Source organism: Battus philenor, unplaced genomic scaffold (genome assembly GCF_028537555.1).
Source record: "Battus philenor isolate CCGP_79_NKW_IND1 unplaced genomic scaffold, ilBatPhil1.0.hap1 SCAF_9, whole genome shotgun sequence".
Lineage (NCBI taxonomy): Eukaryota > Metazoa > Arthropoda > Insecta > Lepidoptera > Papilionidae > Battus > Battus philenor.
The window spans coordinates 13,889,017-13,915,979 of NW_027181759.1; the positions used below are offsets into that span (position 1 = coordinate 13,889,017).

A 26,963-nucleotide genomic window follows, 5' to 3' on the forward strand; every position below is an offset into this window, starting at 1 on the left:
ATTGCTCATATTTATAACTATGTATATAAAGAATTATATTTATGTGTGAATTTCTTGATTCTTATATGGATATCCTTATTTCTGATTCGATATTGTAACGAAACATCGAGGATAGTCCTTATATATAGCTGGGTAACTTTCCGTCGTAAGTGACCACGTCTCGGATCCGTATAATAAACTGTTGTATTGAAATATTTAATAGAATCAGGCGTTACCTTGCGGAAGTCCATCCTAAGTAAGAAAAAGGACCAATATATGTGTGAGCCCACTCTTTGTTTGGCACTAATCGATGTAACATAACTCCTGAAGATGCCCCGTGGAGAGGTGAAACACGTGTTGAGTGATTTAACGGTGGCAGTTGTGTAATTCGCATTGTTTGCCGCATACGCATTTATCAGCGGACTGGCGGGCGGTGCACTTTGTTGCACGACTACCACTGAATGTGCGGAAGTGGCCTAATATTGGTCCTTTTCTTACTGTTGTATTGAAAATTTGTTGTAATCAACAGTCATGTTGATAATATTGGTTTTCAACAATATTTTATTTCAAACACACTTTTACATTTATAATCATGTAACAGAAGGCTTGTTATACAATATTAAATAAGGCATGAACATGACTTCAGTTAGGGGAGCCATTTTCCCCTAACGACATGGTCAATGGACCTTGTAAACCCTTTCAATGATCAATACGATTCCAGATATGCTTTGATCGCTGAACTGTAGTTCCCCTCACAAAGATTTTAAATTTCTAAATAGAATTTTAAAGACAAAAATATAAGTATCGTACAATACAATACAACAATAGCTTGTTATATTAACAAACGTATGTCACAGTAAATTAATAATGCTAAGATAGACATTGGTATTCAATCCTTGTTTTGCTTCTCAGTATAAAACTCCCTCAGATCTCTCCACGGCTTAAGAACATGCATCTTATCCATGTCTCATTTTTTTTTACTTTCATCTCATCTGCATGTTTATCTTCCTCTCTTGCTTTATCTTCTTTAGTGTACTATTCTATAACTTTGGTATGCTTCTCTTTCATGGATCTGATAGTATGTTCAGCCCATTCCCATTTTATTTGTTATATTACTTATGTTACATCTGTGATTTTGATTTTTTATGCTTATCGCTCATGCCCGCACCCACGCTGGGGCCGTGCGTGGTCGCCGCTCGAGAACCATTCGTCTCCAATGAACATCTGGACTTTAGTTTTTAGTTATTATAATTATTTTTCTATTTCATAAACTTCCAACTAAAATCTGATTAAAGTTATTGTATTTTACATCAATAGTGTCGAGGAATCCTCGGTCATTAAGCACCTAATGGCCTTGATCTAAAAAGACTTCATCCTGACTGTTTAATAGGTTGGTAATGATACACGATAAAAGTTTTAAACTTTAGTGTGTATTTTTATATAGAAAAATCATAATTTTTCTTATAGTCCTTCCCTGATTTGTCTATCCTGATTTTGGGCATGTACTTTGGACAACAACACACATCTTTTCATAATTAAACAATGCGTTTTATAATCGTAAACATTTCCTTATTTTTAAAAATTATATCTTTCGCTTTGTTTTTTACAGACAATAATCATTTCATCTTCAAGAGAACATATTACGTTACAATAAAATTTGTTATATGACCACTGGGAAAAGGAAATGCGGATTCATCATCAAATTTCAAATAGTTTATTGTGTGAATAAATGGCAAACTCAACAATAGCGACTTGTATATTTTACTATGCATTCAAATTAGATTTTAAAAGCTTACGATGTTTTATTTTAGTACATGTATAAATATACGAAAGAAAAGATAGAAAACGTTAGTTGTAAAATTTAGAAGTTATTAAATGAAGGTCAATATAACAACAATAGAATTATAATATTATCTCTTATATAATTTGTACAAAAATGTTTACAGCACTAGGTCTTATTTTAACTCTAATGTTGCTATTAAAAGGAGGCTCGATTTCATTCCTCTTCTATCAAAATGGATTCTTTTGTCTTTCATCTTATGAACCTGAGTAATTACTGTTAGTTTCAATAATAATTTTTAGATAGAAGAAAAAGATTTTAGATGCATATTCAAAATTTTATATATAAATAAATATATGTACACGTATATATATTGTTATCAGTTCGTCTCGTATAATTTACATAAATGAGGATCATTTTTCAACTCGTGACGGATTTAAATCTCATCATAAATACTACAACCTCATTGCTTAGGTATATTTTATTTCATAACATAACAAATCTGTTTGAAATACCTCGGAAATTTTTTTTTTCAAATTTCGAAGTACAATCCTATATAATTAAAGAATTGTGAATTATATATCAGACTGTATTCCGGGAATCTAACCCGTGTTTTACTATCGCAAGTCTTCGTCATTACCGGTGCTCAAGCGTCATTTACTAGGTCAATATTAATGTTTATAGAAAATCTGCAATTCATGCCCCGTATTCCTCTAGTCACGGTCTTTGTAAGAACAAAAAAATCTTTTTTGTACTAGTGTATATTATTGTATTTATATAAACTTCTTATAGCTTTCACGTGTACATCAATTGTCTGAAGTTAAATATTTTTTAACAAAAAGTTTTTCGAAGAAATAAATATAATTATATTTCGTTTCATTATGAATCAACCGATTTAGTACCATAGAAATGTACGAGTATAAGCCTGGTGTAATTTACAACGATAATATTCTTTTTTAATCACATCTTTTATGACGAAAAATAACTTTTAGTTGTAATTAAAAATATTTTCCTCTGTATGTTAGAAAATAGTTACTTAACAACATTAATTACGAATTAGACGCAACGCGAAGAATGTGCTTTTTATCAAGGTAAACGAACGGAAGTGTGATTAGGGTGCAACGGTGCGTGAAGTCCATCCGTATCCCCCATCTGACTTTAGTTTAGGCGTTTCATTTGAAATGCTTCGATTCACAAGAATAATTGTTATTACTACACTATATTGGGTTTTTTATGGAATTCTTCTGTTTGTTTCGCTGTCTCCATTATCTATGTTTCATCATAATCATCACCATTTCAGTCGTAAGATGTCTACTACTAGTGTCTGCGGGCACAGGGCTTGGTTTCGGTAAAAGTTGACGCTGTTAACCCGGAGGCTTATACAGCTTCATCGGAACTTGGAGTTCACGGAGCAGAAGGTTCCGTAAACTTAAAAATAAAACAGAACCTGGACAGACGCATTCCAGTTGCACGATGACGTTTGCTCGTAGTAAACCGCTCTACTCGAGTAGAGTTGTGCAGTGTATATGCGACTTGGGACGGCGGCGTGGACTACAGGCGAGCCAAGGAGGGATCCGGATCCAACTGCAGTTCGCCCACGCTGTTCACGGTTAGGGAACAAGCATACGTCCCGTAAGAACAGGTGTTGTGTTGTGGTGAGTAGTGTTTTGTTTTATTATGAATGACGCGATGTCCTGTGCGGAGTGTTGCAGGTGCAGTGGTTGCAGTGTTGTCAATGTCAGCAGCGGGTGTGGTGTGGTGCGTGTTCTGTAGGAACCCTGCGACGGGCGTGAGGTGTTCGTCATTGGGACGTCTCTTAGCCTTTACTGCTCAGTAACTTGGGAGGTAGCGAAAAGCACTTCGTATTAGAGGGTTTGGGTGAGAAGAGGTCGACTCAAAGTAAGCCTCCTAGCAAGCCTTAAATAATTCTTGGACCATTTGGAGTTTGTGGCCGCTATAAAGAGCACAGAGGATATATCTTTTCTATCGATAATACTATATTAATTATACTTTTATTTGTAAATAATTTCTAGTATTAAAATGTAATTTTAATTTTAGCTTATTTATTTCATGCATTAATCTATATCTTATCTTTATCTTTTTATAATGATGTTCATGCAACGTAAGATATCCATACACAAGATGGTCGTAGGATTCTGAATGGAGGGTATCGTTCCATGGGCACAGCACTTCCATTATGTACGCGCACATAAACTGTATATGTAAACTAGTAAACAGCGCTTATATAATTTTTTACGTCTGTAATAAAGGCTATTGTGTTTTAGCAACCAGATGTTATCAATTTGATACAACAGTGGGATAAGTCGTCATAGACCTAGCCGTTACATGTCATAACTGTTTAAGATGTCAGACACCGCAAGTGTATTAAAGAGAAAGGTGGATTGTAATCTTATTTGTTGTGATGCTTTGTTAATTGCTTCCGTATCTAATGCTATTCGTCTATGATTTGATAATAGATGATCCATTTTAAAATATTAATTTTTATACTGGATGATTAGTTACAGGTGTAAAATATTTGTGGGAATATAATGTATTGATCTATGATTCCCAAAGTGGTCTATAATGACCCCTAGGGGTCTATGACAACCTGCAAGGGGTCTACGTCAGCGAAAAAAAATTTGGGGGTCCATGAAATGGAAATGGGGGTCCACGATAGTGGATCTCAACACATACACTGATAGCACCTATTTACTTACATCATACTATCTTATAATATGAAAACATTTACATTATTTATAAAAGTACCTATGAAGTAAAAAATGTATTATATATGTTTATAAAATTGTGTAAGTTATAGGATGTTGGTATTCGCTTTGTGGTCGCAATACATTCTGAACTTGTAAAAACTTACAGGAAGGAGAAATTTATAGGAAATCAATATCAGGTAAGTAGGGGGTCTACCAACACGGAAAAACATGGCAAGGGGTCTACGACACAAAAAAAGTTTGGGGAACTCTGGTATAGATCATTTGCTGACAATCAATGTATAGTACACCATATCTAAGTGTCAATGTTTACAAAAATAACAAATAACGTAATGGTAACAGAATAATAAAAAGCGTTAATAAAAGAAAAAGCGATTACCACATATTAAAACGAATTATTGTTTACCATCTGTCCTTGTAGACTTTATATTGCTTGAATGTAATAACCTGTCTAATTCCAAAGAAAAAAAATCATAATATTTCACAGTGATCACTTTATACATGGTGAATGTAAATAAGTGTAAAATTTTTATAGCTTTATAAGCTATGCCTTCGCCCATATTAACCTTTTACACCTACAACTATCACCATGTATAAATTAAATCAATTTATTGCATTCCCCAACTTTTAAATAGGTTTAAAAATTAAAATTTATCTGAATTCCGTATAATAATAGTGAAAAAAAAATAGTGGTATTAAAATTTTAAAATATATAATTCTTACCCAAATAAGTCAAAACAAAAAATATTAATTTCACTTATTTAAAACTAGATGGCGCTACTTGTAATTTACATCACGCCATCGTTTGAATGCAGCCGGCAACGTAACTTACCAAAATATTGATATGTTTTAATTCCGGAGAGACCCGTGTCTCTCCTGACCGCCGAGTAGTCCTCGCTTCGTGCTATATACTCAACACAGCACTCATTACACTATACACCTAAACAGTTATAGTTCTCCGCGTGTAGACGTCTTCGTCGTAACTGAGGTACTATCCTCAACGTAAAATGTTTAGTCCGTGGACCTCTGTTTCCACGGGCTCAATTTCGATGAAGCTGTACAAAGCTTAGACCGGCTAGCAGCACGACATCAATTACATCAAATAGGCAAAATATGTTTCAATCGGGTACAATTGTAAACTATGCTCTCCGGTATCTCCGACGGTATTTAGAAATCTTTCATTGCTAGATTAAAACAAACGCCAAAGATCGTTTGCTAAGGGGTTAACAGCCTTGGATATTACGTGTTCTCCTACAGGCTCTATTTTATAAAAACTATGGACAGCCCCGATAAATTTCTATTGGCAATTCTTCTCAAGTCAGATGCATTTATATACCACACAGAAAATAGATTCAACTTGACGTCATCGACTTACTTATTCTCGATTGAAGTTGATGCTGTTAGCTTTAGGAGCTTTTACAGCTTCATCCGATCTGAGTTCTCGGATCTGAAAGGTCCGTGAACTTAAAATTGTCATCAAGAGATGTAATAAATTGTGTGTATTTAATATAAAAAATGGAACAAGAATTTATTTTTTTATTAACAAACGCACTGAAAAATATGAAGGGTATTATAAAAAAGCAATCATAAATAAAAAGCTATCTGTTGTAGAAGAAACAGTATACGTAATCCTGTCATAAGTCGATAGTTGATCTAAGTATAGGTAAGTTTGTTTATAAGCATGCAATTATGCATGGTTGTAAGCTTATCGGTTCTAAGTACAACCTGTTTGAATGGACGCGAGTGGAAATAGCAGGTTAATAATAATACGCGGGGAACAGTAGCGATGTGTTACTACACTAGGTTTTTATATCCGCTTTGGTTTAGCATTTATTATTTCATTTAGTTAATGCTTTATAAGATTGAGCTTCAGCTAATTCTAAATTTGTTGTCGTTTTAGCCCCACATAAGTCTGCGAGGCATAGGTCTTTCCCACAGATATACATAGGGAGATATACCATAATCGCCACGTTGGCAGGAGTATTGGCGATCGCAGTGTGATATTATGGTACGCAGGGGACACTACTCGCAATACTCTTGAAACTCGTTTCTGAGTAGTGTCAATACATAAATCTAAGATTGCATCCTTGGAACCCAGCGACCTACGATCGTAGTCTTAGTTCTCCACCGCTGAACTATCACTGCTTACTAAATACCATTCTAAATTTAAAACGTTTAATAATATTTTAAATTTGGAATGATGAGCAGACATTATTAAATAAATTAAAAATTTAAAATATAGAAAAGTTTATTATTATTAGAGTTTAATATTTTAGTTTAAATATTTAATAGAATAACCACGTGGGTGCATGGTCCATAGCGTCGTAGAAAAATACCCGAGAACTATACCCAGTTCCTCTTTCTTGTCTCCCCTTTTTGGGACCTATCGTTTTCCACTATTATGTGTGGGATAGGCACGTCACAACTTGGGAAAATATTTTTTTTTGCTTCACATTCATTCTTGACTATCTCTTATATTAGAATTTCTTTCTGTGCTTCATAACCACTATTTTTTTTCCACATTTAAATCGTCTCCCATGCCTCATTTTTCTTACCTCATCTTCATTCCTAGACCACATTTTGCTACATTAGTTTTAACTTAATTTTTTCCATTTTATTATATTTTACTGTTTGTTGTAATTTTTATTTCTAGTTTTTTTTTTAATTAAATTATAGCTGTTTTATAACTTCTTTATTTACTAAACTTATATTGCTTTATTCACGACTAGCTTGGGATCTTCCTTGTCCCTTTTTGATTTAGTTCTAAATATTATTCTTTTCTATTGTATATTGTATTACATTTTTGGAGATTTCTTGGAATATAGGCTATATTTGTCGTTGCTCATGAGGAAAGGGAGGCAGTTTTCTTCGATCCTCTTCCTCGTCTAGATCTTGGAATCAGAATGGAGTCCTCCGAAGACAGGACAGCCGGCAATGATGTGCAGCACAGACTTATCCACCAGTTCCTATTTTTATATGATCGTAAAAACTTACTAGTGTCCTTTCGATAGATATCGGTTAATAAGCAATGTATTCGGTTTTAGGTATAAAGGCTTTGAAGGAATCACTTTAGCGTTCAATTACTGTATGGCACACCATAACAAAAATAAATGGTTTTTGAAATAATTTATAGCGTAATGATATAATATAGTAATAAAAAGAATTTATTATTTTTTATTATCTGTGCCCATAGAATTTGTAAAACTTAAAGTTATTGGTCTGTTGCATTACAATCGAAATTATTAATGGTACATATTTCTGAGTGATATATTAAACAGGACGATTTGAAATCGATGTTAAATTATCTCGTTTAAAGCTTTTTCATCTGTAACCAACCGAGTAAGTCGTGTCTATGTGTTTGTTACATGACAAATCTGGAACGAAATTATCGGAAATTAATGCATTAAAATGCCGTGTCATTTTACGCAAACTTTCGGTACTGCGTCGAATTTTTGACGCAACTCGGCTACAGTATGAACTTAATGAATTGGTCGCACGCTCTCGATTTCTTTGCCGGATTTCTTACATTGTTTCAACATGCATTCTCATTGTAATTTACTTTTAACTTTAAATGTTTACAAGTTTTTCGATTTGTGTTCGCGATTGTACTTGCTCGCCTAATGAACTGATTTTATTTGTCGTCATAACTATAGTGCCACCAAAAACTTACAAGAGAAAGAGGAGGGGAGGAGAAAATATTTAGTTCAGTTAGCGAACTACATGCGGCTATTTGAAAGATTCTTTGTGATTCTTGATAAATGTATCCGAGTTACCTTTCAATGTTCGTGTTATGTCAAAAAATCATGTTATCGTGAAAAAAATCTTGAATTGCTATTAATTAACCAGAATCTTAAATTATTTATCAAATTATATAGAATTATCAAGAAAATGATAACAATTTTAGCCCATAAACGCCCACTGCATAGATATTTTTGGGGGAGGATATATCGCCTTGCTTGGCAGGCGGGTTGGCGATCGCAGTGTAGTATTATGAAACGAAGAGGGCGCTGCTGCCCATCCTTTGGAAACAAGAACAGTATAATAAATGTATGTAATCTACATAAACAAATGAAATTGCGATCTCTGTTTGCTATATTAAAATAACCGTTTTTACTCCATGCATCACACGTTCTTCGACACCAACGTTACAATCTCCTTCAACTTATCATGATGGGTAAGGTCGCTGGTAAAAGGAAGGTTGGTAGGAGAAAGAAGTCGTGGCTTCGTAACATTAGAGAGTGGACCGGAATCGCCAGCGCTGCTGAGCTATTACGCAGAAACAAAAATAAGGAAGAGAGCAGGAAGCTGATAGCCAACCTCCACTAGTTGGAGAGGCACTTCAAGAAGAAGAAGACTCCATGCATATGAAAATATATACGGTACAAAGGCCAAATTTATATTGTTTTAATTTTTTCTCTGTCTGTTCAGGCTAATCTTTGATATAGCTGAACCGATTTTGACGACACATATTGGTAGGTAATTGATGTAATAAGCAGTAACATAGCCTACTTTTATTTTAGAACAATTCTTATAATTAAAATAAAATAGGAAAAAAAATTTAGTTATTTTATTTAGTTATTTTGTTAATTTTTTTTTTATACTTTCAATTTAATCAAATAATATTCAAGCTTCTATTTCACAGAGTTGGACTGCCGGAACGCTCGGATCTTTTAAAAATGTGTAACATAGTTAGTCGAAAAGAAGATTCTTTGAAAGTGTCTTATGTTGGAAGTATTTTTTAAATACCGAAATATTATTTTAGATGTGAGGCTACTTCTAGAAATATATATTTCGTAGAAATATAGAAATAAGCGTTACTTTGCGGTAGTCTATCCTAAGTAAGAAAAGGACTAATATATAGCTACTTCCGCTATGGAGCAGTAGTCGTGCAATGAAGTGCACCGCCCTCCAGCCCGCTGATAAATGCGCATGCGGCAAACAATGCGAATTACACGTGTTTCACCCCTCCACGGGGCATCTTCAGGAGATGTTACACCGATTAGTGCCAACTCGGTGTTTGCACTTACATTTCATTGCACGATAATATGATATTAATTATATTGATATTAATTAAAATGATATTCCTACTTTACACATTTCGTAATATTATTACCAGAATTTTTTTTTAGAATGACAGCTAATACTGTCACTTATATTGTATTATAAACATGTGTTTTTATAAAAAAAGAAATAAAATGCAAATGTAGGTTCTATACCTTTGCGACTGGTTCTTCACTCCAGCTGCTGCAGTTAGCCATGCCTTCCAACAGCGTCAGCTCACTGTAACAATATACAACCAAAATATACATGTATATATCAAAATATTACAAATTAAATACTATATTTACTATATTTCTATAATGTAACATATTTTATTTATAAAGTCTGACAATTAAAGATATTACTGTATTATATTGCTATTATTATGTTAATATATTATTTGCCATATTTTTTCACTATTTTGTCTCTCTATAATAGATCCCTTTAACAAGTTTACTGTTCCACGCGGTCATATTGACCTACGAATACCTTGCGTCGTGTGCGTAGAGAAAAACAGCGTACTCTACTCTGAATGCAGTAGCAATATCATTTATTGATATTACAATACGCTATTTATAGACAGTTATTTTAAATCAACAGTGTCATAAAAGATTAGAAATAAAATTGTACCCAGCCACCTAAGAGTAAAAAAGATGAGAAAAGGAAGGCGATGAAAGCAAGAAGGAATGAAAGAACAAAAAAAAGAAATTGCAAAATATTGTGAAGGATAAAAGGAAAGAATAAAAGTAATTGAGAACAATGAAAGTGAGTGCAGAATAAAGATAAAACCATGAAAAAATTATTTGTAAATAAAGTCCCTGTCCCAAACAAAACAGGGGTACGAGAGGCTCCCAATAGCGGGGGCCAAAAAAAAAAACCGTGTCTGTGGGTAAATATAACCTGAAGTCGTAACGAAAAAAAGTTCTCTTAGGGTCTGTATGACCTCCCAAGGCACTAGCTGAAACTCTCCTGCTAATCCGCAGTTTTTTTTATAATGGCTCTGTTATTAAAGGTCTCTTTTCCCCCTATCTTGTGGAAGGACAAGGTAATTTCTTTCTGTTTAATATTTGTTTTTCACGTCTTATTTTATTTCCGCACTCTACATCTATTCATCTTAAGTTCGTTCATTATTTTTCTTACTTTCCACTTTTCGTTTGTCTTGTCTCTCTTTCATTCCATTTCCCTCTTTTTCGATTCCTTTCTTTCGTCACCTAATTCCTTAGGTTTACAATATATTAATTTTACTTTTTTTTCAAAATTTTGCTTTAGATATTCTTTTGTTTACAATTTTTTATTTGCTTGTACAGTTTTTCTCAAGTCTTATTTCGTTTTATTACATCTTTTACAATTTTTTAGACAGTTTTCAAACACGCAATAACTGTGTTAAATAGATTTAATAATATTATAAATAGTTCAGAATATATCAACGAAAAATTTCACTCTCCTTCCTTATGGCTTATTTATACTCTATAATAAATCATTTCTCAGCGCCAAGGACATTAAGTCCTAACTTTTAAACAGAATCCTGTTGAGTCGCCTTAGTTGCAGCCTATAGACACTCACTGTAAGGCACAGGCGTCAACTAAAGATATCTATGGGGATATACCATAATCGCCAAACTTAACAGGTGGGTTGGTAATCGCAGTGTGTAGAATGATCGCATAGAATAAAAAAAGTTGACGATCAATATGAGTTCTGTTAAAGGTTCTAATTTTGAATAAATGAATTTAAACTTTATCTTAATATTTTAATAATTATTACGCAAAAATAGATGAAAGTCGTAAATTCTAAAACTGACTTATTTATAATATTTTCACTTTTTTGTCAATTTATTCTGATTTAAAAACTTAGTGATGTGGCCACCATCTGAATGTACTCAAGGAAGATCGTTTATATAATCATCAGTGTTTATTCTTTGCTTATTGTACCATATATGTAGTTTATTTCTTTTATTAACGCGATCTCTTTGTTAATGAACAAGACTGCATATAAGAAGTAGAAAGTTTTGAATTTTATTCAAGGCAGTGGGTCGGATATGAAAACAGGAGCGTGTGAAATGAATGCGTCTTATTTTGTACCCTGCAATTTGTATTAGCTTGCATCGATTTACCGTGGTAATATTTTTCTGCACTTTTTATCGGGGGCATTCATACTGTACCCCTGTACCTTACAGGCCTCCCCCAAAGATATAAAGGGGGGGATATACTATAATCGCCACGCTTGGCAAACGTGTTGGCGATTGCAGTGTGGTATTATGGTTCGAAGAAGATGCTGTTGTCCATATTCATGAAACCTATTTTTGAGCAATAGCAATCTTATATAATTCATGCACAGTGTGTGAATTATACACGATTACCGAAAATCGAACCTGCTATCTACGATCCGTAAATCTCAGTCCTCCACCGCTGGGCTACCATAGCTCTGCATTTTTAATATATAAACCAGAAATAGGTCGATCAGTTAATGTAAGATCTCATCTGTATTGACAAAAGTCAATTCCCTTATCAAGTATTTTATTATTTCTCTATATATAGTTAGAACGTAGCATTCTTTTGTTTTTAGTTTAAAAACAATGCTCTTTATTTAAAATGAAAGTTGCAGATGTTCTTAAAGGAAGCCACGAGGAAGTAGTTAAACAGGGTGATCGTGTCATGTTTGTGCAAAATGTATAACAAATTTGTCAGTAAAAACCTTTAAAGCTTTTATATCTATTTCTAATCAACCTGCATAAAGTGATCAGTCTGGAACTTTATTTCATCAGGTCAATAAATTCTAGCAGTACAAAATCTGCTGGAAAATATTTCGAATTTTGAAAACATTTTTTCTCACTGTATTATGTGTTGTTTATTATTTTCGAAAGAAATGATTTTTAGAAAGGGTACCATAGATTCATTTTAAACAAATGACCATTACATTTACATATAAATTCATTCATTTAAAACTTTAAACGTATAACTATTCTTTAAAGGTAAAAGATAAAATTAATTTATTCAACATTGGAACTTTTAAGATAACTTTTATGATTGTCAACTTTTTTTAATCTCTTTTATTTATATTATATTTTGCTTCAAAAGAAGCAGGACGAAACTCCACAACAACACATCTTTTAATAAAGTTTAACAATACAGATTTATACATATACACTTTACAAGATATAGCCTGAAATCAGAGTAATCAAGCGACATGATTGCCAAGGATACTTCTCATTTAAATATTCGTTTATTGGATAACAAGCCGTCAATTTCCGACAATTTAATTTTAATATGCGCCTTGAAATTTTCAAATGATAATGTTTTGCGGAATTTCATTTAAAAATCTGCTACCGTTTATTATGAACGAATTAGACTTTTTGCAGTCGAAACTGCAGTATATCCAGTATTTCAGTGTCTTGTAAATATACTATGGATATCCTCTATTTTTAATATATATATGTATATATATATAAGTAAAATTCTTATGTCTATTGGAAGGGGCTATTACCTGATAATAAAATTCTGAAACCATTCGATAAAATGTCGCATAGTCGTGTCCTAGAAATACTTTGTATTTGTTTTATATTTCATCATACGGTATCCCTCATCGGCTGTGTATATTTCTGTATTGATGACTGTCGAGTGAACATGGGAAAGTCGCACACGATAAAATCGAATGCCGCTTTGCCGCCGCGATATGGGGCCGAGATTAATGTCGAACAATTTCCGTCGACGTCCGAAACAAAATGCATTAACATGTTTTTGCATTAATTAATTAAATATAAATTAGTTTCCTTCAATACTTAACAGATAATATAAGATTATTAAAAGATATCTTTTGTTAAAATTTCTTTTTTTTTGTATTAATTCCACAAAAATTTAAATTCAAAATATCGATAGTAAGAAAAGGACTAATATATAGCTACTTCCGCTATGTAGCAGTAGTCATAAAATGAGTAATGTTTTCACTCGGTGTTTGGCACTAATTGGTGTAACATTACTCCTGAGGATGCCCCGTGGAGGGGTGAAACACGTGTTGTGTGATTTAACGGTGGTAGTTGTGTAATTCGCATTGTTTGCAGCATGCGCATTTATCAGCGGGCTCGCGGGCGGTGCGCTTCATTGCACGACTACTGCTACTTAGCGGAAGTAGTATATTACTCCTTTTCTTACTTAGGATGGACTTCCGCAAAGTAACGCCTGGATCTATTAGGTACCAAATATCCATATTGAAGTTGGTATTTTACCGCACTTTTGGATCGTCGATCATTTTAACATTCCCCTCGAACGTATTAAGAATGCTTGTAAAAGTGACATTTATTTACCTACCCATTTTATTACAAGCTCTTCTAGCATTCGTCATATGACGTACATAAGTGGCGACCGCTTGTATGTGCTTGTGTGCTTTATATGTGACGGATGCCATAAATAGTATAAACAAATGAATGCATAAAATAGAATATGTGTTTCCTGAGCTTCGTACTAATTAATTGCGATTCGCTATCTTAAACCTCTAGCTTAACACTTATAAGTTTTATAGATTAAGAAAAAACCGAAGTCTGAATGAAAAGACCGAAACGTACCTTAGGCAGATAAAGTTTGAATTCTATAAGTAAAGAATGTATAATTTTCTAGACACACAGAGACAGATGTCAAATGCTTTGCCCATAAAGAATAAAAAAATCTGAAATCATTTAAAAAATAGCAGTTATTCATAGTCACATAAACGATATGGTTATAGCAGAAACAATTATAGCGTTAGCAATAAAAGATAATTAACAGCTCTGTGTGTTATGAAATAGCTCTTAATTCATAAATAACGTTAATTTCACATAAAGCTGTGTGAGAACGAACGGTGTGCTAAGCTAATTTTCGCGCAATAGCACAGGTGCCGTTATAACGTGACCTACAGCAAGCTACGCGCCGGGTCCATGCGATTTATTATCGGGTTCATTTCGTTAGCTGTCTATTGCCCTATTTCGCGGTAGTGTATTAGCTGCTGCAGTGATAGGTTAGACAATACAATGGCTGTGTAAGCTATCTGCTAACCATAAATAACGTTATATTATATAACAGTAAAGTTACTAAGAAACTAACTCCAGCTTTGTGAATAAATCAATCGTCGAATCCAACTTAAATGTGCAGCGTTCGGAAAAGTACGAAATATCTCGTCCTATATACTTAATTTTTAATAGCACCTTTTTCCATTTCCATTTCAACAGTTTTCCTTATAAAGGTCGTCGAAAGACATTGGCCTTTGTCCAATAGAGGATGTCCTATGGATAAATTGATGATGAAGATGGAACATTACAGTGATAAGAACAGTTCATCAGATGAATGATTTTATGCGAAGAGCTCAATAGTTGTTTCTATTCTTTATTTGAATTTCAAAATCACATTTCATTCCTGTAATTTTAAATATCGAACATAATAATACTTAAGTGCGACTGCATGGCGAAGGTAAAATAGGCTTTTCAGTGGAAATCACCTTTTAGTAGTGAACCTTTTTCAAAAAATAACTATCAACGTTTCAGTTGACGGGATTTCAGTTATGTTCAACTTGATTCAAAGCTTTAAGTGATTGAAACGTATGCTGATCTGAGAAAAGACAACTAAAAATTGATTCTTTTGTAAATTTTTATTTTACATTTTTTTATTGCATTAGTGAAGCATTAAACTAATATACAGAGGTGATTAATACCTGTAGCGATTACGTGAGAACGCCACTATTGGCCACAACAGCAACAAAACTTTTTTGATTAAACTTTTTTTTTCGAGTTAAAATTCGAACGCCGATTTGAATTCGGACGCTATCAATGACGTTGTCGCTGCTATTTCGTTCGAGACGAAATTTTATACAGTATACATTATAAATCGTATTTATACTCCATGCTACATCCACCCGCTAAACCTTAGCGTTAATTAAACGAGAAAATGTTTTCACTGTAATTGGCTTTTGTGATGTTATTATAGAAATAACCGCTGAGGTGACTGTCCCCATGGCTTGGCCGATCACGTTCGAGTCGTGTCGTGATTTCGATGAATTTTCTTTATTATATTTTTCAGTCACGACTACGCTATGCTCCGTCGAATAATATATGTTATAAAAGTAAATGTCTTTATTAAATCGACGATAGTAAGACTGCACAAGAGTATAAAGGCTAGTTTGATTATAGTTTTGTCACATTCACACACTTCTTGTAAATGGTTGTCCCATAAATCAACGTCAAAGGAAAATTAATTAAATAATTTTATATTACTCACTGTAATTAAAAATTAATTATTTTTAAGCGTCATACGTTGTTCTTTCTATTTATAAAAATATTATTTTTTGAATAAACTTTTTTTTTAATTTTATAAAAAATTAAACACCGGTCGCCCGATTTAAAAAAAAAACAATTTCTAACTAAACATATATTCTATGTTTAAAATTTTACAAAGCTTTAGAAAATTTATAAAAAAAAAGATGAATTAATGGATGAATATTATAGCAAAACAAACGGAAAGAGAAATAAAGTTTTATGTATAAATATTATTTAATTTTAATTTATATATGTTTATTTACTGTAATACATTTAAATAATAATAAGTAATGGTAGTCAAGCGGTTGAGGATTGAGATTTGCGATCGTAGCTTGATTCCCAGGATACAATCTAATATAGTTCACATTTTGTGCAAACATTTTTTTAAGATTGCCACTCTCCACAAACAAGTTTCCTGAAGGTAGCTGTGGTAGTAACGGTGTTTTAGTGGAAAAGTAGTTTTACTACCTAGTTCGCTAATTAAAAACACTCTTTAAAAATACATAATTAGCCAAATGTTACTGAGCCGAAAAGTCAAGGAAAACTCTACCATTTCGTTTATTTCCATTTTAGATTTTTGTAAAGCACATGGAAGTAGTAAAATCAATACTCTTTTTTATATAAACCACAAATTAAACTACCTGACCTGTCTCTGAATGTCAAACATTTGACGTCAAACAAAACAACAAAAAAAAAACGTGAGGCGGTAGTCCAGCTGTAGAGTCGTGGGTTTGATTCCTGTGATGTAGCCTTGTATAATTCACACATGTGCATTTATTATATAGGAATACCATTGCTCATAAACAAGTTTCAACAGAATTGGCAGCAGCATCCTGTGCGTACTATAACACTATGCGATCTCCAACCCGCCTGTGGTGTGTGTGACAATTATGGTATATTCCTGCATAAATATACTTGGGGGAGGCCTTTACCATGCAGCGGGTGTCTGTGTGGTGTATTTCGTACTTAAATATTGTACGGAATTTATTTTGTTATTATATTGTTTTATTTATTTACTCTTGCATCATTGGAAGACTATAACAATAAGCTACGTATCTAAAGATGTCTTGGTGTTAAAACTGACAGTTCCGCAATTGAGGTCATATACATTCGACTCACTGTACCGAGTCCCGTAACTCTATTACAAGTGCTGTTAGGGAGGGGGCGAATGATGTCGCAGCATTTTATACGGTTCGTCATGGCCTTCCTCACGTTTGCATAAGGCTGCGTTCACACTTGACCATTTATTTATCGCATCCTAAATGATCGCAGTGTTTTGAGAAGAATGTTATTTTATAGATATAAATTTATTAATAGATTTTATTTTTCACTTTGGCTTAATCACAGTAATATACTAATGTGATAAAAAAGTAACGTGAAATTGTCTTTTAAAACAGAGGGGGCGTCCAAAAATGAAAGATTTGGTTCTTTAAAATCATAGATTCACAATTAGATACCTCACTGATAGAGTTGTGATATCATTTGGTTTAGACCTAACATTTTGCCTAATCATTTTTAAGGATGTCGATGTCATACTGTATGGGTTCTTCGCGACTTTTTTGTCAAAAACTCGACTGATATCTTTCCGCAACCACCGTGTTTGCCTGATTTGGCTCCATCTGACTTCTGACTGTTTTTACACGAATGAGGAGATAAAAACCGAATCGAAGGTTTTAAAGGCTGTACCAGAAAGAGACCATTCCGAATGTTTCGTGAATTGAATAAAGCGTTGGTAAAGTGTGTTTTATCGGACGGGGATTACATTGAAAGGGATGAAATAGATTTGGAAGGATAAACAAAGAATTTATATCTCAGAAAGAAATTCATCGATACGTGTATAAATAAATCAGTGTCCTTCCATTCATACGGCTTATTGGACTTAGATATTCCCAAGTAAGAAAAGGACCAATATTTAGCCACTTCCGCACACGCAGTGGTAGTCGTGCAACAAAGTGCACCGTCCGCCAGCCCGCTCATAAATGCGTATGCGCAAAGAATGTGAATCACTCAACCGCCACTGCCAAATCACTCAACACGTGTTTCACCCCTCCACGGGGCATCTTCAGGAGTTATGGTACACCGATTAGTACCAAACACAGAGTGGACCCGCAAGGTAACGCCTGATTCCATTAAATATTTAGATATTCCCAATAGATTTCCTAAAAGACCAGTTGGATGAAGACTTTCTAGCCTCTTCCGACTTCTATGATGCGTTTCTAGATCCGTGGTCTCCATTCCAGCATCTTGAGGCCTCAACGGACCTCAATATTAAAGAATATATTAATATATATCAAGTGATAATTTACCAAATGATTCCAATTTTAAAGAAATGAGCATATTTGAATTCTCTTCTAAAGGACACCTTCAACTTAAAATGAAGCAAGTGAATTTTTCGGGAACACCTTCACAGTTTTGATTATATTCTCCATGTCGTTTTAAGCAAAAGCTTAAATCACATTATTATTATTTGTTCTAATGATATCCATAACGATAATATTATTTATAAGCGCTGCAACTTAACCTAAAATAAGCAACTTTCTTTCTACAACTCCTTATACATTATAACTTGTAATTATAGCAAGCTAGCAGTAGATATTTCAGATTTCTATAATTATCTGAAGTCTCTATTCGAAGAATATAAGCGGTTTGTCGGTGAATATAATTTTCCGCGATCGATTCAGATAATGCCGATGTGGCCACAAGCGACATTGAATTCATCTGTAAAAGTATGCCAAAAGGGTGATGTTTCATTCATGAGCGGAAGCGTTTTAATATTATTTTTATCAAACTAAATATAAAATAATACAGCAAGTATGTTTTCAAAATATAGGTGTACTTTTCATTTAATTTACTATAGACAAGTTATAAAATAAATTTTCTTAAAAAATTTTCTTTATGTATACAGGATGATTAATAATAGGTTCTAGAAGTTTAAAAGAGTAAATTTACAGTTAATTTTTGGCAATTAAAATATGGTATATCTTATACGAAATTCATAACACGAAAAAGCGTTCATAAAATTGGGATTACGACATATTAAAATTAATAATTGTTTACTATCTGTCTATGTAGATTTTGTATTACCAGAAGTCATTGACCTATCGCATTCTTATAGAAGAGATAGATTAATGTAACATATAACAGAATGAACAATTTATATATAGTGATTGTTTATAGGTGTAAAAGCTTACACAGAACATCTTATAAATGTGATAAAAATTTAAAGAAATATAGAAAGACGTTTTCTACACGGCTTAATAGAGAAAAAATTTTGCCTATTATGTACTATTTTACATGTGCAAAGAAAGAAAATTCATAGTAGTGTTTTAAAGGTAGCGAGATTAAGATATAGATTTCTTTTGTTTTTGACCATTTAAAGGTGGTCAATGTACATCAACGGAAGCTGGCATGAGTCAAACTTCCTAGTTGGTCATGAGAACGGTTTTCGAGATGAAATATTGAGTCAACGCTTCAACTGTTACTAAATGGTCACCATAATCAAAACAGTATATCAAAATAAAAACAAAAACAGGCTATGATCAGTGTTTAGATATCTCCCTTTTGTAACGGAATAAATTACATTAGGTGTCTTTCACTTGTTTCGTGAACCGCACCGTCAGCTCATTGCGGGTTTAATTTCGCGAAAACCATTCATAATTATTTTCTACTCGGAAAAAGGAATATTTATACCAAAATTTTAAGTTCAGATAAAAATATAAATTTTAGAGAAACTTATGGTTTAGTGAGAGATATCGTTGTATAGGTGAAAATCTCTTTTATAAATATTTAGTTTTAAATTTACAGTCCATTTAAGAAGAGGCTTCAATAAGCACTAGCACAAGCACTTCACGCGACATTTAATTTAAAAAAATCTTAGTGAAGGTTCAAGAATGGAAAATGAGCTTTGCGATTTCTTTATGAAAATTGAACCGTCTATGAAATGTAGTCTTATTTTTAAGAGGCAAATACAAAAACTTCAATTAAATTTATTTTTTTATTTATATTTGTTTTTTTTTTCATTTTGTCACCTAAGAGCGTATCTCCTATAATCCAATTTAAACTACCAACATTTATACTTTGCGAATAAAGAGCTTTAACTGTATAAATAAATAAAATTGGAGTGTTAGTTTTTAATATTAAAATATCATACATGATGATATATGCGATACATATACCAAAACATATATTTTTAAAATTTTTGTCTGTCTCTCTGCCAGTTTGTTCCAGCTAATCTCTGAAATGGCTGGACCTATTTTGACAGGACTTATACTGACAGGTAGCTGATGTTATAAATAGTAACTTTGGCTACTTTTATTTTTGAAAAAGTCTCATAGTACAAAAATATAATAAAACCCACAAAAATGACAGCTAGCCACGAAAAGCGAGAGGAGGACAGCTAGTAACTAATATAGCCGCCAACGGCATAATAAAATTAAGTAGCTTATAGCTTTAAATAAATAACGAATAAATAAAATAAAAATAAATAAAAATGGTAGAGTTCATTGCGCTACCACAAAGGAATAAAGAGATTGCACCTTTTATGGTCATAATTATTGATTATAATAGATGGTTAAATTTTTGATACGTGACGACATAATGACACACTCTTTTGTTCTGGAATGTTCCGATATTAAAAAATGAAGTTGACCTGCGTGTTTTATATTTTGATATATTGGGTGCTCGCGGGACAAGAGCTTGGCATCTAAATCCTGTCTCAGACCTGAATTCCACGGGAGAATGTATTCCTTCAGCTTGGTTTTATTCACCAGTTATCAGGTGTGATGAGATCCATACACAAACGAAAATAGCCAACATCGTATTTTCAAATTGCAGTGGGCAGGCTACATATAAAACAGATGACTTTTGGTGGCAGAAGCCTTAAAAGCTTCCAAACCAGTTTCGATCTATGGACTAGCCTATATACATCAGTGGAAAATTCGGTTAAGATATAAATGCGAACAGTGTTGGAGGGTATGTCAAATGACTCTATGAAGACATTTCAGATAGCACATCTTGGGAATGATTGTGTTTACCTTCAACGTTTATTAAACACGTAAAAAGTCTTGAATTTCTTTCGCTTATTCTTCTCAGTTCTACGGCATTTGAAATTCGAATAGGTATGCGATGTAATTCATTGTATGTTGAATTTGTGAATGAAAATTATCGAAAGAACTGAATTAATTACGCATAATTCATACTGATACGCTAATAGTAGCCACTTACGTAATTAAATTGATTATTCCCACCCGTGTAATTGACGTAATGAGTTCTCTCATTAAAATTGAAAGCATGAAGGCGATTTGCTTCGTTCGGCGGCCGTGAGAATTTTCGTCGATCTTAAAATTATTTTCTTATTAATTGATTTAAATTTTTATCGTCGTCTCTTCATTTTTTATACACCCATTTCGTTTAACATTATTTTCTGTAAATTTATATATGATACATCCTATTATAATATCAAATATTTCAGATATATTAAAAAAAGTAATGATTATGTAGCAAGAAAATGCTTTTTCAAATTTCGAATTGCCACATATAGAGTTAATTATTGTTTATCATCTGTTCCTGTAGACTGTATTGTCTGAAGACATTGGTCTTTCGTATTTCAATAAAAGAAGTACATTTTGATACAGTATGATTAGAAAAAGGTGTAAAAGTTTTTAATCTTTTATATACATATAACTAATCAGTTTGTATATTAAAATTATATAGTTTATTATCGAAAGTATTATTTAAAATGTGAAATATTATTTTTATAAGAATAGATTTTTTTTTTAAAAATCATCGCTTTATTTTCTGCAGTTACGAACCTCCATATAAACCTTCACCACTAACGCCTCTACATCTTTAACCACCACGAGCACCACCACTATCACCTCTACCGTAACCACCATCAAGGTGTCTACCATAATCACTATCGATATGGTCATCACCATCACCACGACCATCGCCATGACTACCACCAGCATTGTTAACATGGCGATTATCACCACAACTATTATATGGCCACCAAAGCCCTCACACACTATGATCACCGCAACTAAAATCTCCCTTACCATCACCGCAATTAACAACGCATCACAATAAATACCTCCACTTTCATTTCAACTATCAAAGGGGCCTTTGCATATCATCACAATGATAACCTACTTCTCTACCAACGATCAACTGACATTAACGTCAAAAATCATCACCAGAATTTATTTATCTATAGTTGAATATTAGTTCGCCGAAAGAAAATTTTTACTAATTAATTTTCTGTGGTTATCCTTTTTTTTCTGTGGTTATCCTTTTTTTCTGTGGTTATCCTTTTTAAACGGTTTTATTTACCTCGAACAGAATTTGTTTATTTGGGTCAACATTAGAAATTGAAATTTAAGCACCTTCCCGTTGTCAGATTGATCTGAAATTTGGTACACATATTTAATTTAGATGACAATACAATGTAATAAAATCAATAACATTATAAATCTAAGATGGCCGCCGATATAAAATGGCGGATTACATATTTTTCCTTAACCCCCTCAATATGGGTATCAAATGAAAGGGCTACACTAGTAAAACACGATGATTATGTCAAAAATTAAAATTCAAGATGAACGCCGTTCCAATATGGCGGACTAGGTACATATTTTCCCACAACCACCACAATATGGGTATCAAAAAACCGTTTAACTTAAAAGTTTTTTTAAATGTATTTATTGATTTATAGGACATCCTGTGTAACAGTGCTTCAAAAGTCATAAAATACGATCGTCGTACTGTATTGTTAAATAAATAAACCCGATAATTTAATACGAAAGTTTATCGTTCAGTATTGTATGTGTCCTGGAGTCAACATTCATAGGCTTGGCGTAGCTCCTTTGTCTCGCTGCCGTCGGCTTCGTGCGACGGATCGTTAAAGAGTATAATTGAATTCTTCGAAATTCAAACTCGGACTTAAATCGCCTTTTGCGGTGACCATAAACGTGATATTCGATGGATAATTAATGTCCGCTAAAAGAAGATAGTGTGGTTCATGTGTTGTGAAAAGATATTTGTATATTAACCACAAATATATATCAATATACACTTTCTATTTATTGTATTTCGGTTAAGTGTATTGATGTTTTAAAATTTATTGATAATATATTTATATTCATTCATATTCTTTTTTTAAAATCAATTGAATTTTAATATTAATTTATTTATTACAATATCTGAATAAATCGGAAGAAATATTGAATTTAAATTTATTCGTATGTCACATATAATATTTTTATAAAAGTTCCATTGATATTAATTTTATTATTACTGTATATAATTAAATCTAAAAGATGTATATTGTTAAGAAACTTGCGGAATATATTTAGATATATCATTTACAATGTATTGAGAAATATGTAAATTATTAGATAGCGGAAGTAGCTATATATTAGTCCTTTTCTTACTTAGGATGTACTTCCGCAAAGTAACGCTTGAATCCATTAGATATGTTAATTTATAAGCGTAAATATTTTTGTGATGATGGTTTCTCACTTCTTTACTCTGTTGCTGCTTCTACTTTTGCAGAGCTATGGAGAGAGTTTTCTTTGGAATTTCCCTTCAAAATTGAATTAGGAATAAAGAGATTATCAGACGAACATAAGTAACTGAAATAGTCTTGCGGATTGGGAAGGAGAAGAGGGAGTAGGGCCTTAAGATTCTAGAGTGGAGACCACAGAATGGCAAGCACAGGACTTCCTCCAACAAGAGGCAGACCGTTTCAAACTGGCGTTATTTTTTAATTAAAATCACCTTTTTCTATTTAAGTTATAATAACGCTATCATCACTGCTTGTATTTGTTCTTTCAACATCATCACAATCTCTTCTCAATCATCTTGATGGGTATCGCTATATGTGAGAATAGCATTACCTATAAAACGCCAAGAAATCATCTGCCGTGTTCGTGGCGGAACACCAAGTTTAAAGCAGAGCCCTGGCCAGTCCGAGTCGCCTCACGTCCTCGTCGTCCTTTCTGGGAAGTGGTGCAACCGCGCAGCTGCTACCTCGAGGTGCAGCTGAGCTGAGAGTGTAGGGCAAAAGGCGAATCTTTTGCGCCTTAAAACAGAAACAACTCACTAGGGAGGCAACCCGATATAAGACCGAGCATGCCCGCAGGGTCCAAGGTTGCAGCCCCACCAGCAGCTTAGGGTGTAGTGGGCTAATCACTCGCTCGAAACTAAGCGATTAAAGAAACCAAAACAGTACGTAACCGAACCGATCACCAGTTCGGGATGGCGACGTACAGCGAACGCCCTCTGTCCGATTTTGGGGACGAATAAATGATGAGGGGAGGAATAAATGATGAATGACAATCACTGGCAATCATGACTCGTGTCACAAAGTGCGCATGAGACCAGACTCCGTTCACTCTCACGGGACAATAAAGACTCACTGAAACTTGCAGCGCAAAAGCGCTGCATCGCAGTTTTCGAGAAAAAGACAAAATAGCATCGCCTTTTCTTATTATAATATCATTATGTTGTTAATTATCTCTGAAACATTTGATTTTTGAATAGGTTATACTGAACATTAATTTACTACAAATGAGCCACACATTAACAACTTTTAAGCTTTTACACCTATAATCAAGTGTATTACGATGAAATATCTTTGGAGGCATTTATATTGCAATCATCCAAAAGTGATATGAACATACGTACAGTTTTTAATGTGATCATTAAAGCAAAAAGGTGCTATCAATATAAAATATAAGACAATTACATTACGAACCCACTACATTTCAACATTAAATTTAATCTATGTAATGAGATGGCACGGCGTAATGTCGGTGTAAATTATCGACAAAATTATTACCCATCACTAGAATAGGGTGTACATATTTTAAGTCGGATTTTATATAGTTTTTAATACTAGCTGTCTCGACAGAGTTTTCGTACTGCCAGAAGTGTCTGCACTTTGTCATTATAAAAGCAAAAATGAACTAATATAACATATATCAGAGTGATCACTTTATTTATCAATGAAATTTGAAATAATTAAAAAAATGTGTTCGATAAATGACAGACAGCTGTCAAACGACGATATAAACTGTCAAATGGACAAACTTCAAAACGAACTGTCAAATGAGCAGAGTTAAATTTGTAAAAGTCATTATTGCATTTTATTTTTTGAATGTTTTTTAAGTTTAATCGTTTTTTAAACTTTTTTCCATGACAACCTTCGATAATATATTAAGAAATTACAAAAGGAAGTGTCTGAGTGGCTGACAAAACTGTGATTTTCCATCATTGGTTGCTGGTTTGATTCCTTGGATATAATCTTATATAATTCCAACTTTGTGCATTGATTGTATAGGATTGCAACTAACAAAGAAGTTTCCAGAAGATAGGCAGCAGCGTCCTTTGCATACCATAATATCACACTGTGATCGACATATTTTTGGTGAAAGCCTACGCCACACAGTAGACATCTATGGACTTAAACGACAATGCCCACGAAGATGACTTTGTAGCTGTAAAGACTTTGAAGCCTTTTGCGGACAATTCAGTTGTACATTCAAACTTTGAAAACCTTATCGAATTACTCTCTGTAATTAATTGAAGTCGTACGAAATATTTCACACGTGTCAAATTAATTATTTGATAAGATCTTTCAGAAAGTAATGTTAGTTGCATAAATTTGTAAAGTAATTAAGATAAGTATGAACTGATTGAAAGTACTATTGTTATTCCATTATTATTAAGTTTAACTATTGAAAAGAAATAATAAAATATATTTCATAATAGCCTCTTTAGTCGAGTAAGTGTTAATGAGATTTATTTCATACAATAGTACAGTGAATGTAATTTAAATGTATACACATATATTCCCTTTAGTTACATCACAATTAGAGATCGACTTTACCGATTTCATTCATTTTTTTTACTTTTTTGTACACAATAGATATTTATATTTATACATAACTATAAACAGTAAAATGGAAGGGATTATCACACGTGGCAATTTTTTATAGACAACCATTGTAACGAAATAGAAAAAGGACAAATAACGAATAGTAAAAGTATACATGCAAACAGACATATAATTTAAAAATATATATATAACTCTCCTAATTGTAGCAGTCGACCTGTTGCAGCTTCACGGTAGAAGATTGAGACTTGCGATCATAGATCACGGATTCAATTCCCGGAATGAGATCTTATGTAATAGTGTGTGTAATATATATGGTATTGTCACAGCTCAAAAACAAGTTTCCTGAGGATGGGCATACCATAATGGATGGTGCGTACCATAATACCACACTGCGATCGCCAACCCGCCTACCAAGCGTGGCGATTTTTGTATATCCTTCCATATAAATCTTTGAGTTAGGCCTATGCAAAGGAGGGTTTTAACTTCACGCGTTTGACTGTTTCATAGGCTTAAATTAATTTATTTATTAATCAATAAACAATATGTTCAACCTGAAATACGTTATACATAGTTGTTTTATTGGAATGCGTTTGACAAACGACATATCTGTACAAATTATTTTCAATAGATTCCTTTCTAACTTATTTCACATAAATGTTAATGTAAAACTTAAAAAAAGAATAAGAAAGATATAGTCACCTAAGAAATAGACGCAATAGTGTGCCTAAAACCATCTATTTTAGTAAACAGATTAAAAATAAAAATAGTAATATAATAAGTAAATTGTACTATATAAAGATGGAGTAAGTATATAAGATAAAATAAATGGATAAAATAAATGGAGTAACAAACAAAAGGAGAAGATAAATAATGTATGACATAGGTTGATATAAATACAAATTAAGCAATAATAAATTAAAATAAAACCAAGAGAAGATATAACGTAAAATATTAAATAAAGTTGAATTTTAAAGATGATCAGTCTAGGAATATAAAAAAATAAAAACTAACTGAAAAAGATGATTACCTTACACATAAATGTCTAAACTTGACTGTGGAGATATGAAGACATGAACAAAAATATAACAACTTAATGTAATATAAAGGCTATTGTAGGAGGTAATAAGATATTGGTAGTGCAAAAAAAAAAAGATATTTCAAAGGACAGTCCTGATTGTTTAAAAAATGTATGCCACCCTACAGTAGTGTCGCATAAAGATCAGGGACCCTGTCATAATAACCCACGTACGCCTGATGACAGGGTAC

The 26,963-nt window shown here is 33.0% G+C and overlaps 1 protein-coding gene across 1 annotated transcript in view; it reads right to left on the bottom strand.

Annotated features, from left to right (window-relative positions):
* Window positions 1-26,963, bottom strand: part of mwh (multiple wing hairs) — a 122,659-nt gene that overhangs the window by 9,131 nt on the left and 86,565 nt on the right. Inside the window, exon 3 of the mRNA XM_068775759.1 lies at window positions 9,702-9,765. Coding sequence (XP_068631860.1) covers window positions 9,702-9,765 — 64 coding nt within the window. The remainder of the gene's footprint in view (window positions 1-9,701; window positions 9,766-26,963) is intronic.